This window comes from Quercus robur, chromosome 9 (genome assembly GCF_932294415.1).
Source record: "Quercus robur chromosome 9, dhQueRobu3.1, whole genome shotgun sequence".
Taxonomy (NCBI): domain Eukaryota; kingdom Viridiplantae; phylum Streptophyta; class Magnoliopsida; order Fagales; family Fagaceae; genus Quercus; species Quercus robur.
This window is the reverse complement of record NC_065542.1, coordinates 12,789,121-12,813,553: the sequence shown is the minus strand read 5'-3', so window position 1 is coordinate 12,813,553 and position 24,433 is coordinate 12,789,121. Positions and strand designations below refer to the sequence as shown.

At 35.5% G+C, this 24,433-nt stretch overlaps 1 protein-coding gene across 1 annotated transcript; it reads left to right on the top strand.

Annotated features, from left to right (window-relative positions):
• Positions 1-1,716: 1,716 nt before the first annotated feature.
• LOC126700576 (UDP-glycosyltransferase 88A1-like) lies at positions 1,717-23,914 on the top strand. Its single transcript, XM_050398767.1, has 2 exons — positions 1,717-1,861; positions 22,308-23,914. The coding sequence occupies exons 1-2, from the start codon at positions 1,820-1,822 to the stop codon at positions 23,685-23,687; spliced, it is 1,422 nt and encodes a 473-aa protein (XP_050254724.1). The 5' UTR covers positions 1,717-1,819; the 3' UTR covers positions 23,688-23,914.
• The last annotated feature ends 519 nt before the right edge of the window (positions 23,915-24,433 follow it).

The following is a 24,433-nucleotide window of genomic DNA, read 5'->3' as shown; positions in this document are numbered from 1 at the left end:
TTATTGTGAAAATGTTGTGAACATAGTATTTATTTTTATTTTATTTTGATCTATAAGGAATTGAGATCTTGCGATTGTGAAAATATTGTGACAAGGAGAAGATGTTATAACATTTTCATAAGACATTTATTTTTAGTTGTGATTGGTCTCAGTCTTTTATTTTATTATTTTAATTTGACATTTAAAAAATTGACACCTCAATAATGATGAAAATATAGTAAGAATTTGTTGCGTTAGTGTAATTGTATATGCACATATAATATTTAAAAGCACAAGCAAAATTAGCGTATTGTGAAAAAAAAGAGGCTAACGAACAATGCAAATTGTCAATAATTATGAAAATATTGTAAAAATTTGTTAAATCAGTGTAACTGTACATACACAAATATTTAAAAGAAAAGACAAAAACAACACAAAACTGGTGTACTGTGGTTTGTGGGAAAAAAAATAAAAAAGAGCTTAATGAATAATTTTGTGAAAGTGTTGGGAAAAATGTTGTGGATGTAACATTTCTTTTTTCATAATACCTTTAGTTTTAGTTGTGGAGGATTTTAGTATGATATTTTATTTTAACCTATAAAGAATTAACATATCAACAATTACAAAAATATTATGAAAATTTATTGTGTTAACTAACTGTTATATATATATATATATATATATATATATATAAAGTGGACAAGACGATATTACGCCCAAAAAAAAAGCAGCGGGGAAAAGAAAAATAAAAAAAAAAGAAGGAAAAAAAGTAGCAACAGTGTAGAGGTTGAAATCAAAGCATTGTAGTTACAGTGCCAATTAAACAAACCTAATTGACACCGTAACAACTGTTAAAGAAAAAAAAAAAAAAACCCTCAACAAACCAAATGTGTACTATAAGAGCAATGATTATAGAAATCCACTATGTTTTTTTTACACCAACCACAATCAGTTGCGTAAAGAAGTTGTTCATTTGTTTTCTAACATTTTCCCTTTTTGTTGGAATTATTGTGCGTAAAAGAGCTACTGCTGACTTCATATCTGACGTTACAGGCAACCTTTTTTTTGGTAGAAAATATGAATTATGCTTGTATTATATAATTAGATATAATTTTGTATCATAATTTATCATATAATAAGTTATAATTTGTAACAATGGGTCAATGGATCATAATGTGTCAATGGGCCATTGTAGAGACATACCATATAATTATGCCTAATTACACGGTGCCAGCATAATTCAGAAAATATTCGTGCACAACTTTAATTGTGCAACCTTTGTCCCGACGCTCTTATTATAGTTATTAAATTTAAAATTTGCTTTTGTCTAGTCACGAGTCACAAGTCACAACTGTCAATCATGAGCAGCTGTCCCTGTCCAATCATGTATAGTAAATGCCATTGAAAAGAAACTTAAATCATTCTCAACCATATACTAAGGATAGACATAGCGTCGGTTTGAAATTCGTTATTTATTTATTTTTTAAAATAAAAATAAGTTGAAATAATCCAATAAAACATATAAATATTATTAAAGAGTACCACATAACTTATAAATTATAGTAAAAATAAATTAATTTTAAAATAATTTTGACCAAATCAACTTAAACCTATTATAAATGAATGGATCCATGCTCGCTCGACGACAAAAAAGAAAAAGAAAAAAAAGGACTTCATTGATTTCATGGATCCATGAATAGATACCAATGTGCATATACCTTCCCACAAGCGTACAAACTTTGACATCTTGAAGTCGCAGTCCCAATAGTAAAGCTTCAAAGGACACCAATCTTATCTTTTAAATTGAATAGACACACACACACACAATACTCAATCAGCCATGGAAGCGATAGTTCTGTACCCAACACCAGCCATAGGCCACCTGATTTCCATGGTAGAGCTAGGCAAACTAATACTCACACACCACCCTTCACTCACCATTCACATACTCATCGCCCCTGCACCTTACAACGCTGGTTCCACAGCTCCATACATAGCCTCTGTCTCTTCCACCACCCCTTCCATCACTTTTCACAATCTGCCCAGTGTTACCCTCCCTCCCACCACTTCTCCTCACCATGAAACTCTCACCTTTGAACTCATTCGCCTCAACAATCCCAATGTCCACCAATCTCTCCTATCTATCTCCAAAACCCACAACGTCAAAGCTCTCATCATGGACTACTTTTGCTCCTATGCTCTCTCTGTTGCTTCCAATCTCAACCTCCCTGGCTATTTCTTTTTCACTTCAGGCGCTGCTGCTCTAAATTATTTTCTATACCACCCCACCATTCACAAAAACACCACAAAAAGTTTGAAAGACCTTAACACCCTCCTTATCGTTCCTGGAGTATCCCCAATACCATCTTCAGATATGCCAAAACCATTACTTGACCGTAACGATAAGGCCTACGGGTTCTTTTTAGACAGCTCAATCGCCATGGCTAAGTCTGCAGGAATAATTACCAACACCTTTGAATCATTGGAACCAAAAGCTATTCAAGCACTATCAGAGGGGCTATGCGTACCAGACGGTCCAACCCCACCTGTTTACTGCATAGGACCATTGATAGCAAAAAACAACGAAAGAAGTGGGACTCAAAATGAAGGTGAAGCCGTGCCCGAGTGTTTGTCCTGGCTTGACTCGCAACCGAGTCAAAGTGTTGTGTTTTTATGCTTTGGAAGCTTGGGTTTGTTCTCTATAGAACAACTAAAGGAGATAGCTTTAGGATTGGAAAAGAGTCACCAAAGGTTCTTATGGGTGGTAAGAAATCCACCGAGTGAGAAACATGGCTTGGCTGTGTCAGCTCAACCTGACCCAGATTTAGATTCTTTGCTTCCAGAAGGTTTTTTGGACCGTACCAAAGAGAGAGGGTTAGTAGTGAAGTCATGGGCACCACAACTGGCTGTGTTGAATCACGGCTCGGTGGGTGGGTTTGTGACTCATTGTGGTTGGAACTCGGTGTTGGAAGCTGTGTGTGCGGGCGTGCCAATGGTGGCGTGGCCTCTTTACGCAGAGCAAAGGTTCAACAGGGTGGTGTTGGTGGAAGATGTGAAGATTGCTTTGTCGATGAAGGAGTCAGAGGATGGGTTTGTGAGTGCAACAGAGGTGGAGAAGCGAGTTAGAGAGTTGATGGACTCGGAAAGTGGTAACTCGATAAGGGAACGAACACTTGCCATGAAAGATGGAGCTAAGGCAGCACTGAGTGAGGGCGGGTCATCTCGTGTGGCACTGACCAAACTCGTTGAGTCGTGGAAGTGACAGACAGTGAGTTCAAATCCAACCTCGTTCATGTCGTGGCACTTGATCTAGCCTTTTACCGCGTGTAATAAAAGAACAAGGAAAAAAAGCACATAATTTTTTTAATCTTTTTTCTATTTCTTTCTTTTGGAATGGTCCAGGTTTGTTGAACTTGAATGTTGTCTTTTACTTCAATTGCACCCGCACATGATTAGCAATATACGGTGAATACGAAACCTTGTACAATGATTAATTAAAGCTATGTTTTTTACAATTACAAGAAATTATAAATTATTGGTCCCACTGTTTTTCTTTTCTTTTTTTAATAATTTTTTTTAACGTTTGAATTTTGAGTGGCTGTCTGCCACTTGCAACGCCTAGATATTTGCTAGTAAACACAATTTTCTTTATATAACTTATGTTTCGTTGACAAATGGGTTGAGCTTAGCCGTGACAAGTATGAGTTTAAACTTTACGCATGGTTGAGAGAAGAGCTTGTTAAATCCAAAATCAAGCCATAAGATTGCACAGGTTATCTATATATGGGGTAAACGTATATTTTTCCCGCCGGTAATTTTAGAATGAACTTTCCCTTATTTCCATCTCTAATAAGAGACTAAGAGCAACCACATCAGCTCGTGGAAAAGATTCCGTCTATTTTACACAAAAAAATCTACTTTTTCTATTTTACACCGTTACTTTTACAAAACACTCATATCAGTTTATCTATTTTACAAGAATATTCAATAAAATATTCATTATTCATCAATTTTTTATTATTTTCTCTAATGGTTATACTTTTTTAATTTAAACTTATATTTTAAGTAAACTACCAACACCGGTGGCTTGGCCAATAGAGCCGCTTGTGGTGGAGGTCCGATGGCCCACCGGATTGGTGTCTCCGACCATTGTTCCGCCATCACCGGTGGACCGATTGTTGTAATAGTGTCTCCGACGACCGCCGTCGAATCGATGTCTCCGACGACCGCCGTCGAATCGATGTCTCCGACGACCGCCACCGAATTGATGTCTTCGACCACCGTATTACTAGAATCGGTGACCGAATTGATGCTGTTGAATCGATGTCTTCGTTCAACGGTCATTTTTTTTTTGACCCAACGGTCATAATTTTTATTGTTATATCCACCGGTCATAATTTTGAAATTCAAACGGTAAATTCAAACCTAACTTTAAACCCAATGGTAAATTCAAACATAAATGTCATATTTTTTTAACTTTAAATCCAATGGTAAATTCAAACCTAAATGTCATATTTTTTTTTTAAACTTTAAACCCAATGGTAAATTCAAAGGATAAGATCATATTTTTTATATTTTTTTTTAACTTTAAACCCAATGATACTATGCAGAAAAATGACAGTATGCAGAAAAATAACACTGCAGAAAAATGACATTATCCAGAAAAATGACACTATCCAGAAAAATGACACTATGCAGAAAAACAACACTTTGCAGAAAAATAATTATACAGAAAAAAAACATTATGCAGAAAAATGATACTATGCAGAAAAATAACAGTATGCAGAAAAATAAACTGCAGAACAATAACACTATGCAGAACAATAACACTATGCAGAACAATAACACTGCAGAAAAATAACATTATGCAGAATAATAACACTATGCAGAAAAAATAACACTATGCAGAAAAATAACATTATGCAGAAAAATGATACTATGCAGAAAAATAACAGTATGCAGAACAATAACACTATGCAGAATAATGACACTATGTAGAACAATGACAGTATGCAGAAAAATAACAGTATGCAGAAAAATAACACTGCAGAAAAATAATTATGCAGAAAAATAACATTATGCAGAAAAATGACACTATGCAGAAAAATCACACTATGCAGAAAAATAATTATGCAGAAAAATAACATTATGCAGAAAAATAACATTATGCAGAAAAATGATACTATGCAGAAAAATAACACTGCAGAACAATAACACTATGCAGAACAATGACACTATGCAGAAAAATGACACTATGCAGAAAAATGACACTGCAGAAAAATAACACTATGTAGAAAAATAACATTATGTAGAACGATAACACTATGCAGAAAAATAATTATGCAGAAAAATAACATTATGCAGAAAATTGACACTATGCAGAAAAATAACAGTATGCAGAAAAATAACACTGCAGAAAAAATAACATTATGCAGAACAATAACAGTATGCAGAAAAATAACACTGTAGAACAATAACACTATGCAGAACAATAACATTATGCAGAAAAATGACACTATGCAGAAAAATAATTATGCAGAAAATTGACACAATGCAAGTACAGCCACCTGTTGAGAAAGTGCAGAAAAATAACATATACAACTAATAAAATCAACAACCAATAAAATAGCATATTTACATTCAAATAACATTTACAACCAATAAAATCAGCAAGTACAACCACCTTCAACAGAGACATTGCTTCACCCAAAATAGAATGACAAGAACAGAATCACAAATTAAATTGAATAATCAAGTGCTATTGTTCGTGCACAATACAAAATTTACAACATTGCATCTATTTTCTTGCACAAGTAAAGACTACAAAAATATATCTAACATGATTAGAGATTGAATAATCATATTCCTTGCACAAGTAAATACTACAAAAGAGATGTCTAACATCAAATCATCTATGTCAACTATGTGCTAGTATCTTTGCACTATACAAAAAATTACTTGATTAGATATTGTCAATAATAATATTCCATTATGATGCATATTTAGACCTTAACCTCTTCAAGATTTCCAAACGACGTAGATGAATGTATTCTTTTTGCTTAGGATCCATAGTTCTTGTATCTTTCATAATAAGTTCATCTTCCATTTTCCTCTTTTCTACTTCATTCTTCTCTTCCTTGATACGAATCAACTCTCTTCGTTCTTTGGATGCAATGCGCATTGCCTCTCTTCGTTCTTCTAATGCAATGCGCATACTTTCCTTTTTCTCCTCATGCATTCTTCTCTTTTCTTCCTTGATTTCGTCCAATTGGGAAGAAAGTGTTGGGATCACGTCATCACAATTCTTTCTTTTCTTTAATTTCTCCTTTTCGGCCTTCTTGCCTATAGGTCTCTCCAAGGTTTCGCCGGAGTTCATCTCTTCATTATCTTCATCTACATTTATTGAGCTTGCAAAGGATTGTATGGCTGGTTGTGTGGCTGGTTGTGTGGCTGGTCGTGTGGCTGGTTGTCTTGTGAGGGCCTTCAAACTATCTCTTAGAATCAACCACTTAGCTTCATTCCTCAAAATTCTCCAACAATGCTCCAATTGAAATGCATTTTTGCAATTAATTTGATACATAGTTTTTACATCTTCAATCTATATTTCCACTAGAGATGTCTAAGTTTGAATGTTCTCACTCTCAACTATTAAATTATCAACAAAAAGCTATCTACTTAACAAAATCCAATGGGTTGCCCTAATGTACTGAATAAGATCCACAAGGTTCTGAATTTAAAAACTCTCATCAACATTTTAGGATCATCTCAAGAAATTAGTCCATGTTATCTGTGTGGGACAAAGAAGTTACATACTTGGGCGATAGTAAGGTGCTCAACGAACTCTAGACACTCTCATTAAAAAAATCATGTTATGAGTTCGTTGTTTCTTTCTTCTAATTTTTCAAAGTATAATGCAAGAATGGATGTTCGGTGTAAAGTAAATATTTTTCAAAAATGGTTATGGTTGGCGTTAAAACTCTCTCTCTCTCTCTCTCTCTCTCTCTCTCTCTCTCTCTATATATATATATATATATATATATAAAATTCAATTCATTATTTACTTTATTTGTTAATATATATATATATATATATATAACTTTTACAAATTGAACTAACTAAAATCAACAAAACTTAATTACCTAAATCTTAAATAAAAATAGTTTTTTGTTTTTTAGTGACGTGTCTTAAGTGTTTTGTTTGTTAGCAAAAATGACTTTTACTAAAATTTGTACAAATAACATCTTTTGAAAAAACATCATCCTTCTTTTTTTCCAAAAATGCGCTTTTTAATTTAACTTTGTGCAAAAAATAAAATAAATTTACCAACAGAATCCAAAAATACACATTTTAACTTGAAAGAGCATTTGTTGGTCACAATAAAGGGAATCGAAAAGAAATAAATAAAGGGAATCAAATGGGGCCTTAAGTTGTCAACTCTATATATCAAAAAAGACATTCTAGATTTGCTATATAAAGTAATGATGAGTTTGATACACCAAATGAAGCACGTAATGCATGGTGGCTAACTGGCTATCAAATAACGTGCTAAAAATTATACTCCTCTTCTATATTTTTATTGTTAATATGTAATTTTATTTGTAAGTTAAGTACATGTTTGAATGATGCACATATGATTTGTTTGTTGAAAGTCTCAAGCTCATGTGTCGGCCCAAACAAAAAACCATTTTTATAGCTTTTATTAGTGCTAATACTGATTCTATTAAGGGTTAGTCTTCTTTGTCCTGTTCCACAGCATTTATATGGCTTTCTTTTTGGTTGGGGAAAATGAGTAATTTAGGCTATATGTTGAAGATTTCTAATCTAAGAAATGTTAGTGGAAATGGAAAATGACTAGTTTACGCTGCCCAGACAAGACCCAATACACCCGCCCGATAATCTAGTGACTTTTGCTAAGCAACAAAACCAGCCACAACAGCCAAAGGCTACAATACAGGGCAAGCTACCCCAAACAACAACTTGACAAAACCAGCTAAACTACACAACCAAGTCCAATTATACATACACACTGACCAGGCACAAAATCTCAGCAGCTAACTAACCAAATACAAAGTAATCATGGCAATAAAGCTAACAACCAAATATCCACACAGTAAATCAGCTAGAACTTTGTAACTATGAACATCAAACAGAGCAAAGTTCATAAATTAAAACATACATTGAAACTTTTTTGACCTATCAAGAAGAAAGTTCATAAATTAAAACTCGTTTATGTAGAACTATCCCATGGAGGTACTAAAACAGCACACCAGCTCTCAAAAATAACTTCGGGTGTGCTCCGAAGAATCCATAAAAAAAACCCCAAACCAGAAAAAATTTGAAACAAGAAACCCCCAAAAAAATTAGTTTAAAGAAACTCCCAAGAATCTTGATTGAAACCAAAAAACTCTAAAATCTCAATGAGAAAAACCCATACCTTTTTTAGAGAAATCAGCCCGAACGTCTGTCAATAGAGAAGATTCCGTCAACCCAATGATCCACCCTCCTCACCGGAATTGCAAAACTCCTAAACCGATCACATTTTATTTCCCGTGGTGATGAGAATGAGCAAAAGAATATGAGAGGAAGAACTCAAGAGGGAGAGGGAAGCTGAGAGTGAGAGAGGCGTTGGTGTGCTCAGTGAGATGAGAGAGAAAAAAAAGAGCGAAAATGAGGTTTTGTTTATTGTACATATAATATTATTTTAAGTTATAAACGGGCTACAGTGCCCGTGTAAATTTACACGGGTACTGTAGCTCGTTGAAAATTATACATGGGTTTACACGATTTTACAAAGACTGATGTAGTGTGTTTTTTGCTTCAAAATGTGTAAAAATGGTCAAAATGTGTATTTTACACATTTATACACAATTATCCAAGAGCTGATGTGAATGCTCTTATATTACTTTAACTAATCTATTATTCAGTTTTCAAAAAAAAAGAAAAAAGAAAAGAAAAAACTAATCTATCATTCACACACAACTACGTCAGCTTCAACCAAAAGCTCTGCAACCTGATCTTTTATCTCTAGATCTGATCCATGATCTCCATATGTTTAAAAAAACGAATTTTAGTTCGATTTCTGATTAACTCAGTCGAATTGTTCGGACTGGTTCGGATCTGACGACCTTGCTACAACCACATGAATAACAATATAGCACAAAAGATTATTTAAAGCCATGCGAGTCAATACAATCATTCGCACCATCACATTAGTGTTTCATTAACTTTAAATTTCATTTTGGAATATTACCTAAAAGTAATTAACTGAGAAACCAACCATATACCATTGGCATGTTTTGTATCTCTAGTTTCTAACGCAACAAATATTGTACAAATTGGAGAATTCTAGAGGGAGCTATGATCATTTATTTCAAACTCATTTGGGTAAAATCAAAATGTACCTGGAAAACAAAGGATATTGAATTCTCTTCTAGTTGTGTCTACTTGCTTTCTGAACGCTCTGTATGTTTCTGCGATGATATTTTCTAGAAAATGTCAGTCATTTTTCAAAAAAAAAAACATTTTCTATAAAACTATCTCATTTTCTTATGTTTGGTATTAACCTTAAATGAGTTGAAAAAAATCTCTTAAATTCCCTTATTTAGCTTGATGTGAAATAGAATTGTTTTTTAAAAAAATAATAGAAAAAAACCTCTAAAAATAATTCATAGACTAAAAATAGTTTTCCATTGACTCATTTTTTCTGATCATACCAAATACTGAAAAAATATGGAAAACTATTTTTACACAAGGTATTCCAATGAAATAAATGGAGTGGAATTGTCTTTTCCAACTTATAAGTCTTGGGGTCTTGAGTCTTGACACTTCTGTTTTGAATAATTGGTCAAGTTTTTTCCTTTTATTAAATATTTTGGTCTTGGAAATGTAAGTTGTAACTACTCATGCTTAGAGGGTTAAGTTGACTCCTCCTATTCCTATATAGATCTTAACTCACATATGGATGAAAATTAAAGAGAACTGAGAGTGTTATTTTTAGCATTTGGCCTTTTAAGAAATAATGTTTTTATTTTTTATGTTAAACTCTTATTGTTTGTAGATTCCAATGGGTGGCAAGTTTTTTGGTCTCTATTTCTTTATTGGATTTCTTAGAGTGGTAAGCATTCTTATCTTAGGCTTCATTTGGTTGGAGGATAGAAGATATATAAGTTTTTCCTCGTGGTTTTTGGTTGAGGAGTAGAAAAATGATTGTTAGTTCTAAAGATGGAGTAATAATTCATTAGTACTTCGATAGTTTTTTGTTTGTTTGTATGTGTTGATCCACTATTTATTCGAGGTAATGAAATATTGCTCCTAGAGTTAATTCCAAAATTAATTTGGGGAGCAATATTTTCCCTTGAGAATGGTAAGTGGGGGAAGGTAGGAGGCGAGCTTAGAATTTCAAAATTAATTATGAAATTTCTTAAAACTAATTAGCTAACAAACCATATACCATTGGCAAGCTTTAAACATTCACATCTAGAATCTTCAAACTATTTTATTTTACTATCTCAAAACTACTTTATCAATTATACCATACCATTTTACAATACACCCAACATTCCATTTTTTATTTACCTTATCTATTCATTAAAATATTAATTTCACCAACTCTTTCTCTCTCTTCCTCTTCCTAAAAAAATAATTAAAAATACCCACCCACCATCACTAGTTGCTACAATGCCATCATAAAAATAGGATAGCACTGTAGCACAATTGCAAATTTTTTTGCAATTGTAAGACTTTGCAAGATTGGGTAATGGGGGATTTTGAGGCATTGATGCTAAATATTACCAACATATGGCATATTCAATACCCAATGTGAATGCTTATGCCTTTAGTTTTCAACGTAGGCGTGCCGTTTGGGGTTTTCCAAAGGAAGTTATGACCATTTTATTACAAATTGTTTGGGCTAACAAAATGTACTTGAAACAACGGAATTTGAATTCTCTTCTTCTAGTTATGCCTACTTGTACTAAGAAGACAACGAATACTTGCTATGAAAGATGAAGCCAAAACTGCAGGAAAGAGGGTGGGTTGTATGGTGTTGCATTAACCAAACTCGTTGGGTTGTGGAAGCAGCAATGAGTTGAGTTTGACCTTGACCAATGACCATGGCGTGGCACGGAAACTAGTGTTTTACCACATGCAATAAAAGAACAAAAGAAGAACATCATCTTATCAGACTGCAAGAATTGAATGATAGTGTAAGTCAGCCTGAATTTTCCTCATCTCCTTTACCGTTTGTTTTGTCTCCATAAGAAACAAAATTTTGGGAGCTTTTTCCCTCACTAGATTAGAGAGAACAGTTCCTACACAGAGGTTCCCAAGCCTCCAACAGTTCCAACTTAAGATATTCATTGTGCTTGGCGGGGCTGGATGACAACCTTTGCTGTTTTACAATTAGAATCCTCAGCAGCAAGGACCCTTGAACGTTTTTGACCACCATGAATCTGACTAGACTTCACTATCGTGCTGGTTCCTCTCTTTTGTCCCACTTTATTAGAAGCTTGTTGTGTTTTAATCTGGGATGTGGCCTTTAGGTTTTTTATTTTTCTCCACTTACCTATTTTGTTTGTTCCACATGCTTGGTAATGTGACAAAGAACTTATCACCAAGTCAGGTAGAGGTTTACTTGAAATAGGCAAAGTATTATCCACCAAATTTTCCTCATACATAATTGGTATGCTGATCCAACTGTCATCATTTTTTTCGGTATTTTGCTCTATCCCAATAGCATCAGTGTGTACCATGATTTCAGGATTTCTTTCATTAATCTCTGAAGTACACGGAAGCTGAGAATCATACCCATCCAGTCTCGGAATAATAGCAAGTTTGTTATCCACAATTTCTGTAACCGTGACAGCAGTTGAAGAATTACCGTTAGAGGTCCCAGGTTCAATAACTGTAGTAGTAGTTAAAGAATTGCCGTGTAAAACTCCAGGTTTTGAATTTGATTGTGGCGGATTTTTATCCCAGCGAATATGCTCCTCCTGGGTGGGCTAGGTGTCCTTCGTCCCCTTACTTCCTTCTGCCAACGAAAATCAGCTCTCAGCCAATCACCATATGGACTTTCCTTGCGCTCACCAATTCTGGACACAGTACAAACCTTTGCTTCATGCCCTAAAAAGCTACAATTGAAATAGAGTCCAAGAAGACGTTCATACTGAAAAGCTACCCATACTCTATCCCCCTTTGGACTAATAACAGGAGCCCTTCTTCGAATAGGTTTATCTATTGGCATCTCAACTTGTATTCGAAGAAAACAGGCTTGTTCAGATGAAATAGCTTTACAGCCTATGTCAACAACACGGCCAATACTGCTACCAATATCCCTACCTGCCTTTACATTAATTAAATCAAAAGGTAGTCCCCATACCTGAACCCATATAAGGATGTGCAGAAATTGGACTAAAAATGCCGTCATCCCTTTTTCCCAGTGTCTAAGAAGCAGTATGTGATTATCAAAACTCCATGGCCCATTGTTGACAACCCATAATAATTGGCTTTCCATAGCAAACTTAAATTGAATAAGCCTATCTCCAACATCAGTAACCAAACATTCAAACAGACCTTAAAAGGTTCTTTGCCGCACGAAGATTAATGGGTTTTACTGTAAAGAAACGGCCAATAAGACTGAGGTTGCACTCCTCTAGAATCTTTTCATGGTGATCTGAATGAATTGTAATAACCTCTCCCTCCTCAGATGTTAAATTGATGTGTTGTAATCTCTTAATGAAATCCAAGTCCATGATGGACAAGGAAAACTCTAAGGACAAAGACACAATGAAAGCACTAGGGACAAGAAAAACTTTGAGACAAATAGGCAGAGTAAGAGAAAATAACAAAGTCTAAACAAAGTTATGGCCTCACACTTCACTAAATTTTCACTAAGTAGATCTACTGACACAAAAGTAGAGGAAAATCTCACCCTAGTTGAGAAAAAGCGCTTCTATCAAAAGGGGAAGAAAAAGTACCAAAAGATTGCTATTAATGTAATTGTAATTGTAGTAGAAGACAACATTCAATGAATCTTATTCCAAAGAGAAGAAAAAGAAAGTGATAAGATGATGCGCTTTTTTTTCTTTCTTTTATTACATGTGGTAAAACACTAGATTCCGTGCCACGCCATTTTTAAGGTCAAATTCAACTCATTGCTGCTTCGTCGACCCAATGAGTTTGGTTAATGCAACACCAAACAACCCACTCTCTTTCCTACAGCTTTGGCTTCATCTTTCATAGCAAGTTTTCGTTGTCTTCTTAGTACAAGTAGGCATAACTAGAAGAAGTTGATTTACATATTCGAACTTACTCTCTCAATCACATAGATATACATATTATGAATGATTCAAATCTGCCATGGAGACTTACTGGTTTTTATGGCTGACTGGAGGAACACCGAAAACATGAATCTTGGGAATACTTGCGATATCTGCAATTAAGAGGGTCTCTCCCATGGGTATGTATTGGGGATTATAATGCAATACTAAATTCTGATGAGAAGCAAGGTCGAATCCCTAAACCCAATCGTTGCATGGAAGAATTTCAGAGTGTTCTACTCTATTGTGGTTTAGTTGATCTCGGATTTCAAGGAAATAATTTCACATGGAGGAATGGACGACATGGAGATGCTTTTATTCAAGAAAGATTGGATCGAGCTTGTGCTACAATTGAATGGAGGGAGCTATTTCCACGTAGTAGAGTAGTCCATCTTCAAGCTTCATACTCAAATCATGACCCTATAATGCTCACAACTTAGGTTGATGTACATGCAGCTTGCAGGAAAAAGATCCCTAAACGGTTTGAAGAAAAATGGGCATCTCACTTGGATTGTGAAGCAGTTATTTTGGAAAGTTGGAATGGTGAAATATCCATGGATAGTCCAATGTACAGATTGTTCGAAAAAATTAAGAAGTACAAGATGGCATTGGTGGGGCGGAGTAGAAACATGGGCAATTCAAAGACAAAACTTGATGAGAAAAAAACAGAATTAGAGAGACTCAGCATTAAATAGTGCTGAAAATATTGATGCCATCAAGAATGTAAAGGAAGAGATTAATGCCTTACTATTTCACGAAGAGGTCTTTTGGAGGCAGAGGTCTAGATCAATTTGGTTACCTCTTGGGGATAAGAATACCAAGTATTTTCATCAGAGAGCAAGTTAGAGGTATGGATGAATTTGGCCGGTGGTGCACTTTTGAAAGTGATATTGTACGGGAGGCTGAGAATTATTTTCAGAATCTATTCACCTCTGCTAGTTCGAATGCTATGGAACCTGTATTGGACACGGTAGATAAAGTGGTCACCCTTGACATGAACAACACGCTTCTTCTACCTTACACATCAAATGAGGTCAAACAGGCTTTATTCCACATGCATCCTTCCAAATCACCTGGACTTGATGGTATGCCCCCTTTCTTTTTCCAAAAATATTGGCATATAATTGGTAGAGATGTAACTGATGCAGTGTTATTTGTTCTTAATTTTGGCCACATGCTACATAAGATGAACTATACCCATATTGTTTTTATACCAAAAAAAAATGACCCTAAAAATGTCTGATTATCGCCCTATTAGCCTTAGCAATGTTGTATCTAGAATTGTTTCCAAAGTTTTAGCCAATTGGCTTAAAACTATTTTGCCTAATGTTATATATGATTCACAGAGTGCTTTTGTTTCAAATCGGTTAATTATTGATAACACTACTGTAGCGTTTGAAGTATTACACAAAAGAATGGGAAAGAAAGGGCAAATGGATGTTAGATTGGATATCAGTAAGGCTTATGATCGTGTTGAATGGGATTTCCTTCGACAAATTATGCTGAAATTGGGCATTGATGCTAGATGGGTCAACCTAGCAATGGAGACAGTTTGTACTACATCATACTCTGTGCTTATAAATGGAGAACCTCAAGGGTACATCTCTCCATCTCGAGGTGTTAGACAAGGAGATACATTATCTCCATGCCTGTTTCTTTTATGTGCAGAAGGTCTCTCTTCATTGATTATAAAGGTAATGTAATCACAAAGCTTGCATGGTGTTTTATCATGTGCAAATGGAGTATGTATCTCTCACCTTTTATTTGCTAATGATAGATTTATTTTCTGCTAAGCAACTAGGGAGGAATGTCAACATATCATGAATCTGCTTGGGTGTTATGAATTGGCTTTAGGCCAAGCCATAAATAGACAGAAAACATCTATCTTTTTCAGTAGAAACACAAAAGCTAAAGTTAAGTAGGATATACAGAATTTGTTGGGTGGAAGAATTATGGAGAATTGTGAGAAATATCTAGGGTTACCTATGATTGGGGGGAAATCAAAAGTAAACACCTTTAAGGATCTTAGAGAGAAGATTACAAAAAGAGTGTTAGGATGGAAGGAAAAATATATTTCCAAAGTAGAATGTGAAGTCCTAATCAAAACAGTTGCACAAGCTATTCCCACATACTCCATGAGTATTTTCAAAATCCCAAAGGCTCTTTGTGATTCTATAAATTCTATTTTGGCAAAATATTGGTGGGGTCAGACCAAAGATGAGAAGAAAATTCACTGGATCAATTGGAAGAAATTATGTACTCCAAAGGATAAAGGAGGTGTGGGATTTAGAGATATTCAAGCTTTTAATTTAGTCATGCTCACTAAACAAGCTTGGAGGTTGGTTCACGATACCCACTCTTTATTCTATCGAGTGTATAAATCAAGATATTTCCCAAAATTTTCTTTTATGGATGCAGAGGTGGGTAGCAACTCATTTTATGTTTGGCGAAGCCTATTGGCAGCAAGGGATGTCATCTTTGAAGGTTCAAAATGGAAGGTGGGAGATGGGAGCCGTATAAAAGTTTCCACTCACAAATGGTTGTCGCATAAACCAATTTTCCCAGGGGAAGATCGACCAAATTTGTATGTGAAGGAATTGATTGATAGTGTCTCTGGGCAGTGGGATAGGGAGAAAATTTTTGATCTTTTTGCTCACAAGACACGTATAGAGATTCTGCAAATTCCTTTGTCAAGTGTATCGGTACGTGATAAGTTGGTTTGGACGGAGAATCAGTCCCAAACTTTCACTGTCAAATCTGTATTTCAGATTGCCCAGCGGTTAAAGAATCAGTCACGGGTTGAATATTCGAGAGTGGGATCTCAGCGTAAAATTTGGAAAAAATCTGGTCTTTGAATGTACCCCCAAAGGTCCAACATTTATTTGGTGAGCATGTTCAAATATCCTTCCTACTAGAGCCAATTTACATCATCGACAGATACATATCGATCTGCGGTGTGAATGTTGCTGCCAGAAAACTGAGTCAGTTGCTCATATTTTGTGGGAATGCCCATTTGCAAGGAATGTGTGGGCTTTATGTAGAGGAAGGATCCAAAAACTGTCTAACAATGTTCAGGATTTTTTTTGGTTGTTCTGCTACTTGATAGATAAACTTCCACAATTGGATCTAGAAAAATGGGCTGTCATTGTGTGGGCTATATGGAATGCTAGAAACAAATTTTATTTTGAAAGGTTCCAAGTACAGCCCAAGTATATACATGATGGAGCTATCAGTTTATTGGAGGAGTATCAGAGGCTGACTGCTGCACAGAGGCTGGCTGCTGTAAGTATGCTCTTTAGGGTTGTTGCATAAATATGCTACTAATGAAAAGAGGTTACAGGTACATCCTAAGTCTATACATGATGGAGCTACCTGGTCTATTGGAGGAGTATCAGAGGCTGGCTGCTGCACAAAAGATGCCTACTGCACAGACATGCTGTTCATGGGTGCTGCATAAATATACTACTAATGCTTGCTGCATAAATATGCTATTCATGATGTTTTTCTTTTAATTGTTTTTCAGCACATGACTATTTATAACCTTGGATGACTTCTCTTTCCTTGTCTTTGTAATTGCAATTTCCCTGGATTGTGTCAGGATACTGTTTTCTGTTTTGTTTGTATACTTCTATATTAATAAAGTTCTATCTTTTATCTCCAAAAAAAAAAAAAAAAAAAAAAATAGCAATCTTTTGTGAACCATCGCGCCTTTGAGTCTTAGGATGTGTTTGTTTAGGGTAAAAACAAGGTGGATAGTAAATAGAGAAAAGAAAATGAGTAACGGGTGTGTTTGATTAGGAAGTGAGAAGGGAGAGAAAATTGGTGGGATTTGGAAGTTTTTTCTCTGGCCCACAAAAATTTAATCCTCCCAATTCGGGAGGAAAACTGGAAAGAAAATGCTTGCTCATACTTTGGACAAAATTGCCCCATCTAGTGTTCATATATTATGAATTTTTTTTTTTTTTTTTTTTTTTTTTTTTTTTTTTTTTTTCGGTAAAACAAGCTTAATCATTACTTAAGAATTCACAAGTCTATTACAACGTAAATTAGCCTTATCAAAAGCTAATATATCATCCACCACAGACGGTGGGCTACAAAAAGTTACAAAGCTAGACAAAAATTGCGCTCCTAATTTAGCCAATGCATCAGCGCATTGATTTGCTTCCCGGAAGGCATGGATCACGCGCTTGCTTGGAATTTCCTTCAAGAGGCTCCTGCAATCAGATAGAAGAGGCTCCATGAAGAGATTTTCAGTTTCATTGTTCATTAGAATAACAATGCTCAAAGCATCAAGTTCAACTATAAGATGCTGAATGCCCATTTCCTTAGCTAGCAGCAGCCTGTCTCTAAGTGCCCAAAGCTCAGCCAAGACACTATTAGTGAACCCAAGACCTCTAGCAAACCCCTTCAGCCAGGCCCCATCAATGAATTTTTCTATCCTTTCCTCTTTGGTCTTTGGTCTTTGCTTTTGTCTTTTTCTATTTCTAAGTTCATTCGTTTTTATTTTTATTTTTATTTATTTTTTTTTATTTTTATTTTTTATGCTTATCTTCCTTTGGTATTTATTTATTTATTATTTATTTATCTTTTCTTTTCTTACATGCTTTTATTATTTTTATTTTTATTTTCCTCAATGCTTAGTTGGTTTATTTTTATTTATTTTTATTTTTTTTTTAATAAAAAAGTTTTAGGTTCTTCGACTTTAAAAAAAAAGTGGAAGTACAATATACCATACAAATTTTTAATTAAAAAAATGAGTATTTTTTTTTGTTTTATTTAATAAGGACATAATTGTAAATTTATACAAATTTTATTTTCCATCCTCTCATTTTTCTTCTCAACCAAATAAAAGAGTTTTCCATTTTTCCACTTTTCCATCCTGCAAACTAAACACGCATGAGGGAAAATTAAACATTTTCTATATTCCTATTTTTCTACCCCTCTAACCAAATGGATCCTTAGAGTTGTGGGCTAAATCAGTAGTGATAAGTTACATTATTGCTCTGGTGTGTAGTGGCAAGTCCAACTACTGCTGGGGCAGTCACACACCATGCACAAGTAGGATTTAAATAGGTGGGGCACAATGACAACATGCACGAGCCTTCCTTTTATGAATTGCAATATAGCACAAAAACTAATTAAATTTGTGTAATCATTTTACAAATTGATGAATATAGGGAGTACCACACTCAATCAATATTGTGAAAATATTATGCTTAGACTTATAAATTAACTAATGTTTGAAGTGGTAAAAAAATTTAAATTAACCAATATTTGAAGTGGTAGAAAATTTAAACATGGTATATTGGATTTGGTGAAACATAAATTCGAACTTTGAGAGTGGGATAAAAGATTTTTAAATAAATCATGGTAACAGTCCCTTAAAAGTTAAACCCACAATACTCGCCAATCAACCCATCAAACCTACAAGGGGATTTAAAAAAAAAAAAAAAAAAAAAAAAGAGAAAAAAAAAAACTTTTTTGGGTAAAATACAAAGGGGATGTTAATGTTTGCTACACACCGTGTCTTACTTTTCCCTTATTACAAACCACCTAACTATCTAAGCGACATAAATGATAAATCGTACCAATTCATAATACTATAAATATCATTCATTTGGTGGTTTCATCTCCTTATAACCCAAGTATGATACATGATATGCGTATATGGTTCCGAGGCCAACTTTATATCTAGATTGTCACTATGGCCTATGGGAGACAGTCTATCATTCTAATAGGTGAACTTTGGGCTTATTTTGTACGTAAGTTTTGTCCATTAAAAACTCATGTTCATTATGGAAGACGTTCGATGGAAAAATATTTTAGTTGGGGTTTGGACTATTTCTATGAGTCATTTGGACATAGATACCATTTGATTGTGGTACAAATTCTTTTCAATGCCTTTAGGATGTTTTGTGTTGTGTTTGTTACGCAGGAATTCATGATGAGAATTGATAATTGTGGGGCCCAATAATTTGTGGCCCTGGCCCACTTTTACATTGGGATTTAAGGCCTGAGCCGAGGAGGGATATAGCCGAAGACATATAATAAAAGTCCAAGTAACCTTGAGACATAGCCGAGGATGACTCTGTCCTCGGCATCCCCAAGGCCCTCCTGAAAGAAAGGGCAAGAACGGTATAGGAACAGTTTTGGGAAAAACCTAAAATATTTGCGTTGATAGAAAAAGGGCCCCTGGACAGTATGGCGACAAAGGACAAAGGGAAAGCTGCCATTACTGCCATTGAATACTTTGCACCTGACAGGACCATGCTCTTCAGCTTTTACAACCACCCCCAACCACTTTGAGTATGGACTGATGGGACAAGTATCAGTCCTGGAAAGTCGAACCTACATGTGGACGTTGAATGAGGGGTACAGGCTAATATAAAAGGAGAAGTAAGTAATCCAAAGAAAGGGGCTGAGAAAAAAGGCTAAGAACCAAAGCCTCCCAAGTCGTACCGAGGAGAGAGACTTCTCGAGCGATCATAGTTTATTTCCGTATGAACACCACGACCAACTATCGTCCGGTGATTAAGGCCTAACCTTTCAAACCCACGCTCTACAAATTATATTGTTTAGGTCTTTTAACGTACAAACCCAACATCATTTTGGGATCGTTACGAATTGAGTCCTTACAATAATTTATGAGAATTCATAAAAAATGGTTTTTATTTATTTAATTATTCTCGAGAATTACAAATTTACAATACCTATCAACAATTCAAAAATACCTATCAACAATTTAAAATTTCAATTTCAATGAAACACTTGAATTTTAACTCGCTCCCACGTTCTAGTTAATAAATGTCAATTCTCACTTATATTTATTCAGATTTTAGAATTCTTGATATGACACTTGGAATAAGTTTTTCATTGCATTTTTTTTCCTAAACTAATTACATTTATCAAGTTATTATTATTTTTAATGAAGTTTACTTTTCACTCAATAAGATGTTTATCAATGTTTACTATAATCTATAACTATTAATTTAGGGAGAAAATGTGGAAAAATAATCTAAGTGTTATTAGTAATTCTTATTTTTTTTTTTTTTTTTTTTTTTTTTTTTATTTTTTTTTTTTATACAAGATAGAATTCTACTCTAGCCTAATCTAAGTGTATATGTGTGTGAAGCTCCCTCCTGGAGACTTGAACCCCGGCCCTTGCCCCCCACACCCCATAAGCACTTATACTTGTGAAGTGACCATCGCACCAAGGGTGTGCGGTAAAATTATATAAGTGTTATATAATTAATTCATTAAAGACTAAATTAGTTTATAAAATTATCAATATATATCCTCTTTTTTATTTTTATTATATATATATATATATATCAGAAAACAGAATAATAACCTCTTCTTTTTGTTTAAAAGAAAATCTCTTCTCTTTAGTTCACAAATTTTGAAAAGTGTACAAGGAATTGGTTGCTCATTACTTTTATATAAATTTACTTTTTTTTTTTTTACATCAATCACAGTCAATTGTATGAAAATGTTGTGTTTTTTATTTTTTATTTTATTTTTTATTTTTATTTTTAACATTTATCTTTTTTTGTTAGAATTATTGTCCGGCAAATGGCTGATGCCGCGCGACTTCATATCTGACGTTACAAACACAATCCAGGGCAAATATTTTTGGTAGAAAATATACGTGCACAACTTTTTGTGGTGCAACCAACTTTTGTCACAAATGACGCTCATTTGTTATTAAAACTTTTGTTTAGTCACAACTCACAATCATGTGCAGCTGGCCCTGTCCAATTACGTACGTAGTAAATGTCGTTGAAAAGAACCTTAAATCACTCTCACTCAGTAATATACTAACACAGCCTACCGCTTTGGTCAATGAACAAATGAAGCATGCCTACCGCTTTGGTCAATGAACAAATAAAGCATGTAATTACCGTTTGGAAAGAGCTTAAGTAGTTTAAGTACTGATTCTTCGACCAATGGAAAATAATGGAGAGAAAATTGTAGAGTGCCAACCATGTGCACGTGTGTGGTGTCTCAATTGCTTTTTCTTTTGTTTCTTCACAACTACAATCACATGAAACAATCAAACAACATGTGGAGCTCCAGTTTTGGAGTTGGTATCTCTTACGCTAGGCGCATGAGACCATCCTCTCACAAGCAGGTGGGCCCCACACGTGTGGGGTCTACTTGCCTGTGAGAGGTAGGTCTCATGTGTCTCGCATGAGAGATTTTTCCCCAATTTTGTTCTTTCTTTGCAAGTTTTTTTTTTTTTTTTTCGATCCACTAATATATCATATATAATAGTATATTATATTATATATAATAATAAAGGAAAATACTATGATGGGTAAATATAATAATAATTAATATATTATGTTATATATAATGTTATTTTATTAATTTCAATTATTAATAGTTAATATTTTCTTCTTTTTTAATGAGTACAAAGGAATTATATTTTATATATTATGTACTAAGGACATAATAGTAAATTTATATAAACTACATTTTCTATCCTTTTACTTTTTTTTTTTACAACCAAATAAATTTTCATCTCCCTACTTTTCCATCCCTCCAACCAAACACACATTGAGGAAAAGCTAAATCTTCCATATTTTAATACTTTTCTACCATTCCACCTTTTTGGCTTTTTCTACCATTCTACTTTTCAGTACTCCCAATCAAATTTACCCTAATGATATATGTAGTATTAGGTAGTTTACTTGCTATCGTTGCACGTACTATGAAATTGATTAGTCCACATACGATAAAAGAAAAGAAAAAAGTCAAGCATGAACTTTATTGGTTATTCTAACTCAGCTACCAGTCTAGGAATCTTTGATCCAGACCTTTGGTAATATAAATACCACTTTATAAGATATACTTTTCCCCTACTCTATAAGATAGGCCTCAAAGATCAGCAATCTTTCATTTTAATTGAATAGACACACATTGTCACACGCGCGCGCGCGCGCACACACACACAATACTCAAACAGCCATGGAAGCAATAGTTCTGTACCCAATACCAGCCATAGGCCACTTGATTTCCATGGTAGAGCTAGGCAAACTAATACTCACACACCACCCTTCACTCACCATTCACATACTCATCTGCCCTGCACCTTACAACGCTGGCTCCACAGCTCCATACATATCCTCTGTCTCTTCCACCACTCCTTCCATCACTTTTCACAATCTTCCCAGTGTTACTCTCCCTCCCACCGCTTCTTCTCACCATGAAACTCTCATCTTTGAGCTCATTCGCCTCAACAATCCCAATGTCCACCAATCTCTCCTATCTATCTCCAAAACCCACAACGTCAAAGCTCTCATCATGGACTTCTTTTGCTCCTATACTCTCTCTGTTGCTTCCAATCTCAACCTCCCTGGCTATTTCTTTTTCACTTCAGGCGCTGCTGCTCTCAGCTATTTTCTATACCACCCCATCATTCACAAAAACACCACAAAAAGTTTGAAAGACCTTAACACCCTCCTTTTCATTCCTGGAGTAGCCCCAATACCATCTTCAGATATGCCAAAACCATTTCTTGACCGTAACGATAAGGCCTATGAGTTCGTTTTAGACTGCACAATCACCATGGCTAAGTCTGCAGGAATAATTTCCAACACCTTTGAATCATTGGAACCAAAAGCTATTCAAGCAGTATCAGAGGGGCTATGCGTACCAGACGGTCCAACCCCACCTATTTACTGCATAGGACCATTGATAGCAAAAAATAACGAAAGAAGTGGGACTCAAAATGAAGGTGAAGCCGTGCCCGAGTGTTTGTCCTGGCTTGACACGCAACCGAGTCAAAGTGTTGTGTTTTTATGCTTCGGAAGCTTGGGTTTGTTCTCTATAGAACAACTAAAGGAGATAGCTTTAGGATTGGAAAATAGTGACCAAAGGTTCTTATGGGTGGTACGAAATCCTCCGAGTGAGAAACATGGCTTGGCTGTGTCAGCTCAACGTGACCCAGATTTAGATTCTTTGCTTCCAGAAGGTTTTTTGGACCGTACCAAAGAGAGAGGCTTCGTAGTGAAGTCATGGGCACCACAAATGGCTGTGTTGAATCACGACTCGGTGGGTGGGTTTGTGACTCATTGTGGATGGAACTCGGTGTTGGAAGCTGTGTGTGCGGGGGTGCCAATGGTGGCGTGGCCTCTTTACGCTGAGCAAAGGTTCAACAGGGTGGTGTTGGTGGAAGATTTGAAGATTGCTTTGTCGATGGACGAGTCAGAGGATGGGTTTGTGAGTGCAACAGAGGTGGAGAAGCGAGTTAGAGAGTTGATGGACTCGGAAAGTGGTAACTGGATAAGGGAACGAACACTTGCAATGAAAGATGGAGCTGAGGCTGCACTGAGTGAGGGCGGGTCATCTAGCGTTGCATTGACCAAACTCGTTGAGTCGTGGAAGTGACAGACAGTGAGTTCAAATCCAACCTCGTTCATGTCGTGGGAAATGATCTAGCCTTTTACTACGTGTAATAAAACTATAATGCCGTGTAAATATTTTTTGGAAATGCTATTTTTGGGAAAGGAAAATATTTCCAAGTGTTTAGTTGCATTCCAAAAAATGTTTTGGAAAATATTTTCTGGTGTTTAGTTGTGTTGCTGAAAATAATATAGAAAACACATTTTCTTCTTGTTCCTCACATTTTCTCAGCTTTCAAACAAATATATAATACCATTTCTCAATAGATAAACACAGAAACAAAACCCAACTAAAAAAAATTCATCAAATCCGGTCAAATTCATCAAAACCCAACCATTTCTCAATTGCGATCTCAGTGCGATCGGTGTGATTGGTGCCGTCTCAGTGTGATCCTGGGTGCGATCTCGGCGAAGTCGAATGCGTGATTTGGGCTCTGGGTTCGCCGGCGAAGTCGAAGGGTGCGATCTAGATGCGATTCGAAGTCGAAGTCGAAGTCGAATGGCGAAGTCGAAGGGTGTGAAGTCGAAGGGCGAAGTCGAAGGGTGTGAAGTCGAAGGGCTTTGGGTTTGCTGGCGAAGTCGAAGGTTGCGATCTGGGTGCGATTCGAAGTCGAAGTTGAACGGCGAAGTCGAAGGTTGCGATTCAAAGTTGAAGTCAAAGGGCTTTGGGCTCTGGTTCAATCTCTCTGGCCAGAGCTTGGTTGGCCGGAGGGGTGTGCTCTCTCCCTCTCT